Source organism: Rhinolophus ferrumequinum, chromosome 12, assembly GCF_004115265.2.
Source record: "Rhinolophus ferrumequinum isolate MPI-CBG mRhiFer1 chromosome 12, mRhiFer1_v1.p, whole genome shotgun sequence".
NCBI lineage: Eukaryota > Metazoa > Chordata > Mammalia > Chiroptera > Rhinolophidae > Rhinolophus > Rhinolophus ferrumequinum.
The window spans coordinates 48,099,836-48,116,187 of NC_046295.1; the positions used below are offsets into that span (position 1 = coordinate 48,099,836).

The window sequence follows — 16,352 nt, forward strand, 5'->3', positions numbered from 1 at the left end:
AGAGCTCAAATTTCACAATTGTGAAACAGCTGCTGCTTGTAATATGTGCACTTCCTATGGGCACATTTTATCTGTAGGTATGTCGGGAAAGGTATGAGAAAAGTGAGTTTTAAATCTAGGTAATGTCTTTAGCACAGAACATAGCACATAGAGTAGGTGCTCAGTAATTGAGAGCTACTTTTATTACATGATTTCCTAGCTCTCTCACAAGCATGATAAGAAATCATGATGTCCTTTAAATCGAGTTCACAAGCTCTACATATTACATATATCATAGACATTGCAGAAAAGGACCGTAATGATGCCAGGTAGGCATTCAGAGTTCGCTGGAGAAAGCCACTTTCCCATTATTGTCGCACTCATGTGGACACTGACATCAGTTCCTGTATCAGAAAGAACTGGGAGGAAAGAGGACCCTAATCATTTTTAACCGGCTCTGGTGTATTAAGTCCTCATCTCAGGTTAATGGTGGAATGTACATTCTGGCAGGGTCTTCGGTGTTAACTAAAAAGCTGGGGTTAATGGTAGGACAGATATGTGGTGTCCACCCAGAAACCCGATCTCTCCACTTACAGGATGTAATGCACCCAGGGCAGCAGTAATCACCGTAATCCCAGCTGGTACGAAGAGTGCTATTTCTGATACAGAGAAGCTATCCCCCCACCACCCTGCTCTGTTGACAAATCATTGATTTCTTCCTTTCTAAGAGCTAGCTAAAATGCCAGTCTTTCTGAGTTATTTCCGTACAAACAATTTCACATTGGAATTTGGATACTAAACCAACATAACGCAATCACCATAACATAGTCAATGACATGAATATATATTGCCTTTGCCCAGCACCAAGTCAGTCCCTGTGGCTTTTCACAATGAAAGGATGTAATGCTTCGGTCTCAAATGCTAAAGAGTCAGATGATCTCTTGGGTTAAAAATCATAATGCACAGGAGGTCATAAAAAGCTCAGTAATACTGAACATTAAAATAATGGCTTCTTGATGAAACGTATGACATTGGAGTGTACAACCTCCTGATGCTGAGTGATATATCAAGCACAATCATCACGCACCAGTCACCTTGCTGTGTTAGTTCTTTCCAAAGGCTTTGCCCTCCCGTTGATCACTTGGGAAACTCTCAGTTACCTGCCTGACGTACCCGATAAGATTATTGGAGAATCAATTAGCATAACAACAACAGCTAATATACTTTGCACATTTATTATGTACTGAATGTTATTCTAAGAGACGTATTTATTTTTAAGTCAGGTTCATTGAGATGTAATATACATATAGTAAAATTCACCTTTTTTATTGTCTAGTTCTGAGTTTTTGGCAAACAGTCATTTAACTGCCACCACAGAGGATGTAGAACGTTACTTGCTATCACCTCACAAAGTTCCCTTATGCCCCTGTAAGGCAAATCCCTCCCCAACTCCCAATTCCCAACCCCTGTTGACCATAGGTTTTCTAGACCTATAGTTGTGCCTTTTCAAGAATGTCATATAAATGACATTATGCAATGGCAGCACAAAGCTTTTCTAATATCAATTCATTTCATCTTCACAGCCATATTTTGAGGTAGGTACAATTACTATAGAATGAATAAATGTGGAAATGCTATGAAAAAGCAAGGAAAGTGTTATACCAACATGAAGCATTATTATTGTTGTTGTTATTTTCATTATTTGTATTATTATTATTTCATGGTAGAATAAAGATATTAGGTTGGTGCACAAGTAATTGCGGTTTTTGCAATTGTTTTTAACCTTTTAAACTGCAATTACTTTTGCACCAACCTAATAGAATTCTCAGTAGAAATTGTTATTGAGTTCGCCTTATCTGCTGACCTAGAATCCAAGTGTCAGGAGATAGCAATGACGGCTCTGGGACCTTTCCCTTCCACACATGATCATTTGCTCTATTCTGGCAGGATAGAGATTTAATTATAGCAAAAAAGATTTGCAGAACTATTCTTAGCAATAAGGTCCCGCACTCCTCTTTGACGAATCCCAAAATACTTGGCTTGAAGTTACTCAGTCATAACCTTTATGTTATGACCATATGATCAATACTGACCAGTTTCTATGCTACAAGCCAATGAAAGATTTTCTAGGCTGCAAATAACAGCAATTTCAGGCATAGCAATGGTCAGTTCCCACTCCTTACTCAACCTGAGCTGCCTTCATTCAGAACTTCTAGGCATGGCTGGGAGGGTTGACTTTCTTCCCATGAAGTATCCCCTGGTTCCATAGCCACACGCCACAAAAGCACCACCTCATCACTCATTATAATAGGAGAATTCTGATCTTCCTGGATGTGGTCAGAAAACGCCCATAGTCTGACTGACCATAATGGTTCCAGGTTCTCTAAGGAGAATATTTTGCCTGAATGGTTTTTCCCTTCTTTTTTTTTTTTTTTTTTAACTTCATGCTGCAGATGCAACACATAATAAATAAGGAAATTAGATCCAGCTATGTCTTAAAGTTTATAGCTTTTATGAATTGTTAAGGAACACATCAAGAGAAACTGTTGAAACAAAGCGATTGGGTGTAGGGTGTGTAAGGAGGTCTAGGAGCCTTTTCAATATTTAATGCGGCCAAAAGCCTCTGACAGCTAATCATCTCTTAATGGGGCTTGCCCTTTGGCCTGTGTGTTTCTAAGGGAGTAAAATGTTTGGCTTCCAAACGAGTTATCACTCACTCACTGAGTAAATACCACAAGCTGAAAGTGGCCTCCCAGGCATCATTGGCGTTTGCTTGTTGAGTTTAGCAGATCTCAGACTAGTATTGCTCACTTTAAATCACCAGTGGTTTCAAAGCCAGGTAGGCATTTGCGTTGGATCTACAGAAAGGCTCTAGCCTACCGCTGGAGCTCTCATAAGCACAGAAGGGGGACGAGGCATCACCACGGACAAATAATGAGTTGGGGTGGGGATAAGCATAATCATTTGGGGAGATAAAAAGAATCAGACTCAATGCAATCTTAGTATTTGAAATGGGGCTGGACAAGTGAGATTTGAGAGGAGATTCAAAAAAACAGAGGTGGGAAATGACTGGGAAGAGACAACACTAAGAAGAATGGCTACAAGAGAAGAGGGACCAAGGAGGATTGGAGATGCGTTTTATGGGAAGCCCAACAGAAGAAGAGCTAAACTTGTCACCTCCTCACTCATCTCCCAGTGTGCCCGAAAATGGGTTGTGCCTTCCTCATTAACTTGTACGAGGGGAAAAGATGCTTTGTATATTTGTAAAAGAATGAGAAAGAACCTAGACTCCCGCTACGAATAATGGTGGGATAGAGAGCTGTCTTCAATACTTCTGGTCATCAATTCAAATCTATACTTCCTCAGCAAGTTCCTCGACTTCCCTAAATCCTAATTTTCCGATGTAGAAAGATAAATCATATTGTTTGTTAAGTGACAGGGAAATTTTCACAATTTAAAACCTAATGACCAAAAAAATATGTACCCAAATAGTATTTCTTGGATAAGAAATAACTATTGTAGTTGGAATGATTAGATGTGTCCAATTTGATTTTAAAATAATAAAATCATTGATTTTTTAATGCAAGACAGTTTTACCAAGGGCCTTTTAGTATTCTCTCCAGGATTTATTGTGTTAAATACCTTTCAAGCAGGTAGATTTAAAGGATGCCCAGGCCCAGGTATTTTAACTAGAACACAGTTGTTATTTTTGCTTTTAACCAGATCATCCAATACATATCACCGTCAAAATGATGAGGTGTCATGGAAATAAACACAAACCACTCTTTTCTTGATATGTTTTAAAAACAGAATTCGTTATTTTCCATAACTTGATTTATTTTCGGCACTACGGGATTTCCTTTTGGCCAGGGACTTCAGACATTGTCTTGGTTAGCTTTGCTGATTTCACCATGTTGCAATGGTTAGCAGCCCTGGTGGTCATTCAGTCCTTTTCTTTTTCATGGTTTAATTTTCTTCTTCAGCCTTGTGTCCTTGTTCTCCAGCCTCCAAAGGTATGACGTACTGGTCACCACCTGTAGAACAATACCCCCTTCATGTTATGCACTATGATGTCTTTTTAGACTTCATTCCCAGATTGAATAGTTCCAGGTCTGCACCATAGATTCCCCTGTCTGTTGTACAGATGGCAAACCGAGGAATGGGATTTCTCTCACAATTTAGAGAACATGTATGCTCCATGCGAACCCCAGTAGTTTTGGTTATGCTTTATTTAGAAGTTATAAATTTCATTGAATAGTTTTTATTTGTAGAGTCAAATAGGTAAGCCAGTTTCTATACATTTAGTCTAAGGCTTGGTTCTCTTGAGAGTTTAGAGAAGTTGGTGAAGGATAGATAGGAAAGCAGTGAATACTGCTGATCTCTTTGAAATAATACATTGAGATTTCCTTCCTAAATATCAGCACTCACAAGAAATCCACTGGAAGACATGGTTTGCTCACCAACTGACCCTCCTCCTGCCCTGTCAGACATAGCTGATTAGCACCCATCTTTCTTGAGGTAACTGAGCAACTAACAAAAGAAGGGAGTGCCTGGCCTGCAGTGTTATACCTGAGCTGTACTAAAGGGTGCTAGGCTTCCTGGTACCGAGAAAATCACTGAGCTATCGCAGGGACAGAGAGTTCCTTGAAATGTAGAACTTGAGCTTACCTTTAGGAGACCTTTGGGAAGTAGGTAGAAAGGAAAGGAGATCAAAAGTTCCAAGAGGCTTGAGTAGTTCAGCCTGGGGGAGGATTCACAACTCAGCTTGCTGGCTGATCGTGGGGCATGTGTTGGAGACTGCAGATGGTTGACACACACAGTGACCCAGCTTCAGAGTGACTCAGAATGCATGTAAGCTACCCAGTGGGGGGGCATTATGTGTGTGGCTCTAAGTAAGCTCCTGAACACTTTGAACTTTGGAAGCATTGTTTGTAATATGAAGGCAAGCCAATCTCTACCCAAGAGGGTAACTATTGGGTTCCAGTGAGATAACTGAGTGGAAGTTCTTTATCAAGGTGAGGTGCTAAGTGTTGATGGATGGTTATGGTGACAAAGTAAGTGGTGGTGGGTGAATGTACAACTAGAACCTCAGAGTCTTGGGTTGAAGAAAATGAAAATTGCAAATCCAAGTCAACCCTCGGCTAACTGGATTTCCCATCTTGCATCAATTCAATCCAGTGAGTTTCGTGAAGAGTGTGTGGTCTGACCCAAGTACATCCCTGGAGAGCCTTTTTAGGCACCACAGCCTATCCTGCAGTCAAAGCAGCAGCAGCTCTGACTCTCAGTGTCGTACTTGGGATCGTATTCCATCTTACAAATATTTAAGCAAGGGTGTGAGGGCAAGTTGCCAAGTGGACAATACAAAACAAATGTCTCATTTTGTTTGTTGCCGCACAGTATGTGGTTTTGTGAGGTTCCCAAAACCATCCAGTGATTGTGACTGAATTGTGACAGTAATTTGTAACAACGGTGACTTTCTTTTTTTTTTTTTTTTTTTTTTGGTCTACTTTTGTGATATGCTCCAAAATCCTAAGAAAGGGGTGGAAAAAAAAAATGTTCAGAAATGTTCTAAACGGGTTTAGAAAACTTGTGAACCCTGCCTGAACTTTTACTAGATTCTCCCACACTCACCCGTTTGACATCAGAACAAGGAAAGCATTATTTATAACAGCATGTGTGAAATCCCAGAAGTGGTTCTTGAAAGAATTCAAGTGAAAAATCTGTCCCAAAGAGACTACAAACATAAAATAAATGATCAAATGGGAAAACATGTAAATCAAAATTTTCTTTTCTTTTCCTTTTTTTTTCTCCTTTAAAGGAAACAACAGGAGCTTTTTCTTTGGCCATTAGCACTACAGGACAGAAAACCTGGTAGAGTAGGTGCTGCAGTCACAGGCACCCCAACAAACATCATTGCAGAATGAGGAGTATGGGAGAGACACACATGTTGACTCTCCTTTATGTCTCCAGAATGGCTGCTTCCCACTGAGGAAATCAGTAAGATTACAGAGAAGAAAGCAACACCTTGAAAGTATTTAGTGCATTAAAATTTATAAAACACTTTTGCAAATATTGCCTGCTTGGACATTTACCTCACGACAGCCCTGGAAGGTATTCATTGTTACCTACATTTTATCATTGGAGAAAATAGGGCTCAGAGAGGTTTGGCAACTAGTCAAGTTTACCCAACTAGGAAATGGCGTATTAGAGTGTGCCCTGGAATCCAGTGTTTCGAATGTCATGAATTGAGAGTTGTCCACTGCACTACAGCTGGGAATCCACAAGGAATATAGAAAGTATGGTATCTCACTAGGTTAACACATCCCAGAGGTTTCTTTTTTTAGCTGTCTTGTTCTAGAAGAGATTTTTAAGTGGTTCTCTATCTCTCCCCCTCTCCCCCACAAACACACCTTCAAATCAGTTTACCGTTCTCTCTGGCTGGTCAGTGCCTACGTCACACAGGTTGGGTTTTGAATATAGAACTCGATGGTGAGTATAGTCATCATCTTCAGGCCTGTCCAGAAAGGCCTGAAGATGAGGGAAATTTGTGCTTGTTGAAAAGTCACTACCTGTCATGCAGGGATGAGAAGAAAATGAGGAAATCAGAAGCTGATGGGAGGTGTCTAGCCTCTACTTATTGTATGAGCTTTGGGGGTATTCGAAGCTGAACAGTAAAGATATGGGGGCACCTTAACCTTGAGCCAGAAAGTTATGTTCTTCCTTGTTAGGTTGGGAGTCTTGCACAGAGAAAGATGGAAAACAACAACAACGAAAAAAACACCCTCCTCCTTTCACATTTGTGCTTTCTTTGATGCTAAGAGCATCATTTGAAATCACCAGGCATATTAGACATCTCTGACCCGCTCAGCTCCGTGGGCTCCGGAGTTGAGCAGCATTTTTCAGGCACTGTTAGTCCATTTTCTTCCTTTAATGAGTCAGAAATGGATATTGAGAATCATAATTGGGCAGAAACTCGATGTAGCTTTAGTCTCAGATCTCAGGGTCTGAGAGTTGTCAGTGAGGTAACTCCTGCTGTCTGTGAGCTCACCTGTTGCCCTGGTGTCAGGCATGGCATTTTGGCTGGTAGTACTGAGGTTTACCAGCATGAAAATTGGGACCTACCACCCACAGGGCTGCTGTGCAGAAATCAGACAGCGCTGATGTGCGACAAACCTGAAAATGGAATTCTTCACTTTTCTCCAGGAAATAGGAAACCATAAACAAGTCTACTTTGTTAAATAAAGTTCTCTTTGCCTGTGCTCATACTCTTACTCTCTCATTCCTCAGGCTCCCTGTTTTTACTACAATGGGCTTTTCAAAACCGTAGTTATTTATTTATTTTTATAAATAAGCTTGGTTGTAGTGCCCTGTCATAGAGAAAAGTCCTGAGCTCGGAGTCCAAAAAACTGACTTCTTTGTGTTTTACCTCATCTGTAAAATGGGAATAATACTGTCCATCGCTGGGTGTGGCAAAGGTGTTGGAGGGAGCGCTGTGCACTCATTCTAACACCTTAAACTAGAAGAACTCTGGCCTTGCTAAGAAAGTAGAGTCACTTGGTGGGTCATTTTTGGAACAGAATCCCCTACGTGTTATCCTGATCCGACTTACCTTGTGTGGGGACAGAGCCCCAAAAAGCAGTTTCCAGGCTCTCGGCCTCACATAGAAAGGTGCTGGCTCAGGTAGTAAATGGCCATCGACTGTGATCAAATGGCCAGCAGCTGTGGCTGGTTGGCCGTCAGCTGTAACCAGTGAGCCATTAGCCATGAATATAACTGCCGTGGCTAGGCTAGCAGAAGAGAAAAAAAAAGAAAAAGGGGGAGCTAGCAAGAAGATGGTGGCTGAGTCTGCAAGCGGCACAGTGAGGGTTGAGAATTGTGTTGCTCCTGGTTCCTGTGTCTCCAAACCAGCCGCCAGGGAGAGTATAGTGGTGTGACTCCCCTACCTACGGCTCCGTGGGTGTTCCTTTTTGGCCTCACCATGTCCTGCGTTCCTATGTGGGGGGCGGGACCGGAGACCCCGCCAGACGCCCCGCACGACACCTTGTCAATTAGAAGGTTTAATCAACCTCATCCCAGAAAACAATGTGTGTGTGTGTGTGTGTGTGTGTGTGTGTGTGTATCCAAATGAACATCCACCAAATAGTTCTATGCCTATCTACTTTTGAAAGAGAATTGCAAATAATATGGGAAAATGCATTGCCCATCCTTTGCCCTCTGTCAGTGGTGCTTGAGATTATAAACAAATTGTATTTCCTTAATGTGCTTTTATTTATTTTTAATTTATTGGGATGACAGCGGTCGGTAAAATTACATAGATTTCAGGTGTACAATTCTGTATCACGTCATCTATAAATCCCATTGTGTGTTCACCACCCGGAGTCAGTTCTCCTTCCATCGCCACATGTGTTTTTAAACAATTAAAATTAATGAATACAAATCAGGGAAAGGAAAACAATGTCCCTCACATCTCCCTTGCACACCTTTTCCTCCAACGGTGGGAACTTGATTTTGGGGTGACTGACGCCTCCTTGTTCACCCCTTTCCTGCCAGGTCGGTGGCCACACGATGCTGCCCATCCGCTGGATGCCCCCAGAGAGCATCATGTACAGAAAATTCACCACGGAAAGTGACGTCTGGAGCCTGGGGGTCGTGTTGTGGGAGATCTTCACATACGGCAAACAGCCCTGGTACCAGCTGTCCAACAATGAGGTACGCGGTGGGCTGGGCGAGACCCCCAGAAGGGCGAACACCAAGAGGTGTCCCTTGACCAGAAGTTAGGACACGATCTTGTGTGGCTTTGTTGGGAGCAGCACCTCCCAGATGGCCTGCTGTGAACCTAGATGTCACGGCCAAAGTATAGGCTCCAGACTGAAGAACTCTAGAGGAAGAAAAGCACAGTGTTTGCGGCCAGGCCTGTGACCCTCTGGTGATGGGACTGAGGAATCACTGTGTGCCGCTCATCTAGTCAATTAATAGCAGATGTGACGTTCCAGCACCCTTAGAGTCCAGCGAGGTTTTTGTTTTTGTTTTTATTATTCCAATAAGGTTTCAAGGTGCTTTCTTTTTTGCCCATTTTACCATAATTCACTTCTAGTGAAAAACTCAAGCGTGTTGTTTTTTCTATTCTGATCCTTTTACAAATATGTCTGTATTTGAGGTATAGCTTCTTGGTCAGGCACCTCACATCTTCCTTAGTCCCAAGTCTGTCTTTTGTCCAATTCCATGATCTAAAATGACTGCTCATTTCTATAGCCTGGGGTTGGGGGGAGGAAGTCCCTCATCAGTCAGCACCCTGACGCAAAGGTGACCTAGGATCCATCTCAGGCCAGTAAAACACAAACACATTGGAATTCTAGGGTGAGGTTTGGGATCATTCCCTATACATAAGTTATGTCTCCACCAGTTTGGTGAAATCAGTGTGGCCTGAAAAGTGAGTGTAAACCGATACAATTAACCATGATATATACCAACCTACAATAATTGCTCTCTGCCTTCTGAAAAACATAAACAGTGAGTGGCTTTCTTTAAAGCACCCCTTTCTTTGGACTGACATTTATTTGCATCGCGTTGTTTTTGCTCCGGTCTGATCCTGTCTTTGATCTGCATCCAGGTGATAGAATGCATCACGCAGGGCAGAGTCTTGCAGCGACCTCGAACGTGCCCCCAAGAGGTCTATGAGTTGATGCTGGGGTGCTGGCAACGAGAGCCCCACATGAGGAAGAACATCAAGGGCATCCACACCCTCCTTCAGAACTTGGCCAAGGCATCTCCGGTCTATCTGGATATTCTAGGCTAGGGCCCTGTCCCCCAGACTGACCGATCCTTCCCAAAGCACCTCCTCAGATGGGCCGAGAAGATGAACGTCTTTTAACTGCCGCTGGATGCCATCAGTCTTCTGTTCTCTACTCTGACAGTATTAACAACAAAGACACTAAGAAGCTTTCAGAGGGAAGCGATGTGTACTTCTCCATCCGTAGACACAGTGTGGACTTCCTTTTGGCATTATCTCTTTCTCTCTTTCCATCTCCCTCGGTTTGTTCCCTCGTTTTCGTTTTCTCTTTTCTTTTCTTTTCTCTTCCCTGCTTCACAGTCCTTACCCTTTCTTTTTTAATCGATTTGGCTTCTGCATTACTATTAACTCTGCATAGACAAAGGCCTTAACAAACCTGATTTGTTATATCAGCAGACACTCCAGTTTGCCCACCACAACTAACAATGCCTTGTTGTATTCCTGCCTTTGATGTGGATGAAAAAAAGGGAAAACAAATATTTGACTTAAACTTTGTCACTTCTGCTGTACAGACATCGAGAGTTTCTATGGATTCACTTCTATTTATTTATTATTATTACTGTTCTTATTGTTTTTGGATGGCTTAAGCCTGTGTATGAAAAAAAGAAAACTTGTATTCAATCTGGGAAGCCTTTATCTATGGGAGATTAAAACCAGAGAGAAAGAAGATTTATTATAAACCGCAATATGGGAGGAACAAAGACAACCATTGGGATCAGCTGGCATCAGTCCCTACTTAGGAAAAACCAGCGACTGTTAGCTGGGAGGAATGTATTTGGCTCCTTCCCTTGAGGACCTTTCTGAGGAGTGAAAAGACTGTTGCACTCTGTGCCATGGACTATTCTTTTTCCATCACCAGAAACACTAGGGCATAGTGGAGAGAAAAGACGGCTTCCGTGAGACACAAGATGGTGCATCACACATTCAGACAGTCTTGGTTGTGTAAATCATGGCGATACCACTGGTTTGTTTTTCCAAGCGTTATCCACTGACCCTTTGTCAAGTTCAGTTGAAAACAGGTGAATTCTTGTCTAGAGATCATTTCAGGGTTGGGTAGGAAAGCCAAGGACTTGGAAACCGATAGGACAAGCTATACATTCGGAGGCAAGTTTCTCTTATATTGAACTTTTCAAATAGCACTTCCCTCCGACCGCTACCCCACCCATCCTTCTAACTGTGCAAGCAAAATTGTGCATGGTCTTCGTCGATTAATACCTTGTGTGCAGAAACTACTGTTCCAGACATCGTGTCCCGGATATGTAGAGCAGATTCATAAAAGGTATAACTTATATAATTAGGGGAAGCTAATGGAGTTCATTAGCTGAATATAAATGTCTCTGGGCCGTATGGTGGTGATGGGTTTTAACAAATATGGACCCTGAAGCCTGGATGTCCTCATGCACGTCAAACCCTCTGTGGGACTGTGGGAAGAGCAAAGTCAATCCCTGAGGGAAAGGAAACCTCATCCCTGGGGACATCATATGCATTGAAGTTCAGTGTACACAGGCCAAGTCCTTGCTCTGGGCTCTGGTTGGGAGAGTGGTTTCATTCCAACTGTCAGTATGCTCTTTTGTTTTCTTCACTCCATTAAAAGAAGTAAAAAATTAGGCACAGCATGCCAATGGGAGGCTATGCCCAGACCAAGCTTTGGAGGTGTACTTCTGGGCACAGTCACAGGTTTTGTGAAAAGAGGTTGTAAATTTAAATAGAAATTTACAGTTATTTGGGTGATCAGTTACACCAAGGAAGAAAACTATTTCTGTTCCTGAAGAAAACTTGCTACCCTCTGTGAGGGGAATTTTGCTAACTTGACATCTTTATAACATGAGCCAGCTTGAAAGGGAGTGATTTTAATTCATTTAAGTCATTTTATTTCATATTTGTTTCCGAAGGTGCAATTGCTCTGTTTAGGTTTTGCTTGCGCTCTTAATTACTGGAACACCTTATTTTCCATTATAAGGTTTGAAAGCCAGTTCTCAAAACAAACAAACAGACAAACAAAAGTGTCAATTAGCAGAGAACAAAAGGAAATCCAGTAGCATCTACAGTGAAGTGAAGGGAGTTGGATAAGACAAACCCTATAGTCCCTTCAAGTTCTGCGCTGGTGTATGAGACATGGGAGTTGAGTTGTTTGTTCTCTTTGTCAGTAGGAAAAAAAAACCCTCCAGAATACACATAATAATATAATGAAAGCCATATCTCCGTGATATATACCTGCACGTATATATCCTATTAAGGACCCATGGTACTGTTAAAACACTGTGGCACTCTGTGAAGCAGTAAAAATAGGCAGATTTGTACAAAACTTTTCTAGATTCCATCAGTGATGACCTGAAAACTTACATAGGTTTGTCATTCTGCATGACTGGCGAGCTGCTCTAGGGGAAGGAGCTGCAACTTACCTGTTTTATTTTAACAGAGAGCAAAGGAGGCAATATTCTAAGGGATCAAATTCAAGGAGGGCTGCACAGTTTGAGAGCAAGGATTTGGTTCAGGCAAATGAGAAGGTGGGAGCATTCCATTCCAGGGCTGCATTTTCCTCTGGAAAAAAAAAAAAAAAAAGCAAAAACAAACAAACAAAAAAACACCTCTCCTTACCTTTTGACAAGTCCCTCAAGGTCTTGAAATGAAAGGTTCTATGCAAGTGCAAAGCTTTACAGTTATTTATGTTTCTGATTTTTCCCCCCTCTGTTGTCTCAAGAGTATGTACTGATTTCAGAGACGTCTTGCATTGAAAGAGTACCAGATTGCTTTTAAAGTAGCTGAATGAACCACAGAATATCTTCAAATGTTCCACACTTGTCCTCCACAATCCCCTCTTCTCGTGCTGTTCTAATTTTTAGAGAAGGAACCACCTCATTCTAAAATGTGATGATCACAGAATACAGCCTGCCATCAAATTTGTTAAGAATTACAACAAGTAGTAGTGACAAACCTAATTCTCTAGCCGAAACTCTGACAATCTTTTCTGTTTATAAATTGTTTAATAGTTTTCCAAACAGTTTTCACATATGTTGGTAAAATATTCCCATTTTTTTATAGGTGAGAAAATTGAGACTCGGAGAAGTTAAATGGCATGCTAGAAATCTCCAGGCTAGCTTCTGGCACCAGTGCAACTTAATCAAAATGTTCTGACTCTGAAGTTCATGATTCTGTCCACTAGAGACTCCAATCCAGAAAAGAAAGCATGCTAATAAATTCATGAAGCAGGATATAAAGTTAGAAGAACAAAATGAAACACACAAGATTGACAACAGCTGAAATATCATGATATATAATCATGCTCCTAGCTTCAGCTAAATCCTTGTACACTGAACCAATGTCATAATCAGGCTTATTTAGACAACATTTTGAACTATCCTATAAAGGATTATATTGGAAGTCATATTATACATATGTGTTCACATCAGCGCTACCTGTGGTATGTTCATGTATTTATGTGTTATAAATACTTGATTTATACATATGCAAACACACATAATAGTGTGTGTACTTATGTATAAATTTATAGGCACACAGTAATAGAGATAATTATAAGTAGGGTGCAGTACGAATAATTTGCTTAAAATCTGCTAAATAACCAAAACTTTTTAGTGTCATGTTGCTGTTAGTGCTTCCATTCTCCATGTGGGCAGGACTACACTGCACTTTTCAACTTTGTGCAGTACTGCATGGGTGGAAGACATATTTAAGATAATGTGCTTCCCAAAACAACTGACTCAAAGCCATCTCACTACACTGAGTCCTTTCTCTGGCTCCTTGCAAGGGAAAATGCAGACTGAAATAGACCTCCTTATGTTAAAGGTCCAGGAAAGGAATACGGATTTTTTTCATCTTTTGTATTATGCTCACCTTGTCCCATTATGACCTCTTTACACTTGTGTTCAGAGTCCAATGTTCCAGAAGAGAGCTAGAATGTTGGGAACCCAGTGTCTCAAAAGCTGATGGGGAGAAGTCCAAGACCCCACAGCAAGGCGAGTGACTTAGGAATATCCACATCCAAGTGGGAATGCAGGCAACAGCAGCATACAAGGCTGTCCTTTGCAAAGAGCCATGATGAAAGGGTCTCCTGGTCAGGAATGGACTTATCTTTTTAACTCATCCTTTTGCAAGTTGGGCCGTCTGTAATGCCAAAACATTAAATTATGTATCTAATTAGATAAAGACTGCATACACACACATCCTCAATTCTCTTGCTCTCTCTCTTTCTCTCTCTCTTTTTTTTTCTCCCAATGGAGGACTTTCATTTCCAATGTTGAGTTTTCGTTTGACTCTCTGTCACTGTTACAGAAAATCTCATGAGGGGGTGGTCAGTGATCCAGCTCCTCAGATGGCTAAATGAGCAGTGAAAGCAATTTCTTTATGATGTATCATTGTGGAATGCAGAGACTCCGAGGTTGTGATAGCAAATGTTATTCTAAAAAATTAGGGGCGGGAGGGATTTGTAGTTAAATAAGACAGCACACGAAGGGGTATTTTCATATTGTCAAGGCTGGAATGAATCATTGCTTCTCAAGTCAAAGGTTCTTGACTATCTTTAAGTTTTGAATTTTTTTCCTTTTCTTTTCCTTTTCCTTTACTTATTTATATGTGTATGTATGTATGTATGTGTGTATGTATTTATTTATTTATTTACTTATTTATATATTTTGCTCCATTTATCACAAACACAAAGCAAAGCAAAAAAATTTATATATATGTATATGTGTTGCAGGCAAAACACTGTGAACTTCACAACAGCAACCAAGCAACTATTTTGCCATCTTACCATACGTCTCAGGAGACGAAATGGGAAAACATGGGATGTCATTTTTTTCAGTCTATGCATTCTAAGCCAGGTCCGTGTTTGTTTTATTTCTTTGGTCTGTGAATTAATAAAAATGATCCCGAGTGAAGGTTAGCTGAATGTTCAACATAGTGGAACAAGCATAATCAAAGCTGCTAATAGTCACATGTTTGACGAGAAAAACATTGGAGAAAATGAAGTGAAACATAACGGCCTACATCTTGCAGCTTGTATATCGTACTATTGCTTTAAAAATGTATAAAACAGCAGGAAAAGTTTTAAATACAAGGTCTTTGAATTAAATGTGGATCTTAAATATGTAATTTCTTGACAAATGACCAAATTACAGTGAAATATTGCTCCCTGCCTTCATTGATCATTACCTGTCACTTACAAATCTGCCTAGAAATGTGGACATTCTCTGCATTTGCTTCTGTATATGGAGAGATGTTTGTATATATCCGGCCATACACACAGGCACACACACGCACACACACACACACACACACACACACACACACACACACACCAGTATCTCTCTGAAGATATTTTGCCCCTTAAATTGTGACCTGGTCTTTGGAACTCTTTTTATTTGCTTTATTTTCTTTTTAATGTGACGTCTCTGTGCTGATACTTACTGGTTCCTGTTTTTCAATCTGTTTCGAGGTCCACTGCTTTACTAAGAACCACTGCATCTTGGCTGATTTCAAAGTGACACCAGATTATCAGTGTTTAAAAAAAAAAAAAAAAAAGTTTTGTTTGTAAATCATGTGACCAGCTTCTCTCAACCTGACATGGAAAGTCTCTTGTACTACAGTGTATTTAAAAAAAATGATGTCTTACAATAAATAACATCCTCCAAAAGAGAGACTAAAAATGACATGATTACTTTAAAAATGTATAGAATTTTCACAGGGTGTGCCCTTTTTCCTATCTGTATGTATGTGTTTTAGATATGGTCACTGCGAATGCCTGCAGCATTTATTACTTGAAGGTAATAAGAGTACATAGCCTTCAGTACAAGTTCCCTGGCTGACCTCTCCATAATCTGACACTTTCAATCTGTATCTTGGATAACTAGAATGTCACTGTCCAATAGAACTTTCTGCAATGACATAACTATGCCATCAGCACTGTCCAAAATGGTAGCCACTACCCACATGGGGCTACCACTGAAATGAGGCCAATATGACTGAAGAACTGAGTGTTACATTTTTATTTAATTTCAATTCGTTTACATTTAAGTAGCCGTATGTGTCTCAGGGCTCCCATGTTAGACATCGCAGAGTGAGGAGATAGAATCACTATGATTTCTAAGAATCAGACTGAAGAAACCTACCCAGGAAAATGTTGGATATCATGGCATCCCAGGGTTGGGGCAGCATTGAAAATCTTGCTCGTGGCCCAAGAGCAGAAGTAGCCAAAAACAAAACTGTCACACTCCATTTGGCCTCTCTGTTAACCAGTGATTCCGAAATCATTAAGATGAAGGAAGACAAAATCAGGGTGGTTTGGCAGGGGTCTCATAGCCTATCTCTTCCTTGCCATGAGAGTAGTCCACCCACTTCTTTTGTATCTCACAGTCGTATCCCCCAGTGGCTGACCTCTTCCTTTTGACCTCTGAGAGGCACAGGAGACATCTGGGCAGCACTCCTAGTGTAGGCTCCAAGAACATAAGATTTGGCAGTGGACTGTCCCCAAATCAAACTCCTCGGGAACTTTCCCTCATGACACCCCTCCCTCAGCCTCAGTGGTGCAGTAATGTTTTCCTTGAGTTTAAAAAAAAAAAAATACAAC

At 41.0% G+C, this 16,352-nt stretch overlaps 1 protein-coding gene across 7 annotated transcripts in view; it reads left to right on the forward strand.

The window, feature by feature from the left end:
* Positions 1-15,423, forward strand: part of NTRK2 (neurotrophic receptor tyrosine kinase 2) — a 322,840-nt gene extending 307,417 nt beyond the window's left edge. For 6 of the 7 annotated variants that reach the window (XM_033123465.1, XM_033123461.1, XM_033123466.1 and 3 more), the window contains 2 exons: positions 8,530-8,688; positions 9,590-15,423. In XM_033123465.1, coding sequence (XP_032979356.1) covers positions 8,530-8,688; positions 9,590-9,775 — 345 coding nt within the window. In that variant the 3' untranslated portion in view covers positions 9,776-15,423. The remainder of the gene's footprint in view (positions 1-8,529; positions 8,689-9,589) is intronic. The other variant, XR_004424692.1, reaches the window with a different exon arrangement.
* The last annotated feature ends 929 nt before the right edge of the window (positions 15,424-16,352 follow it).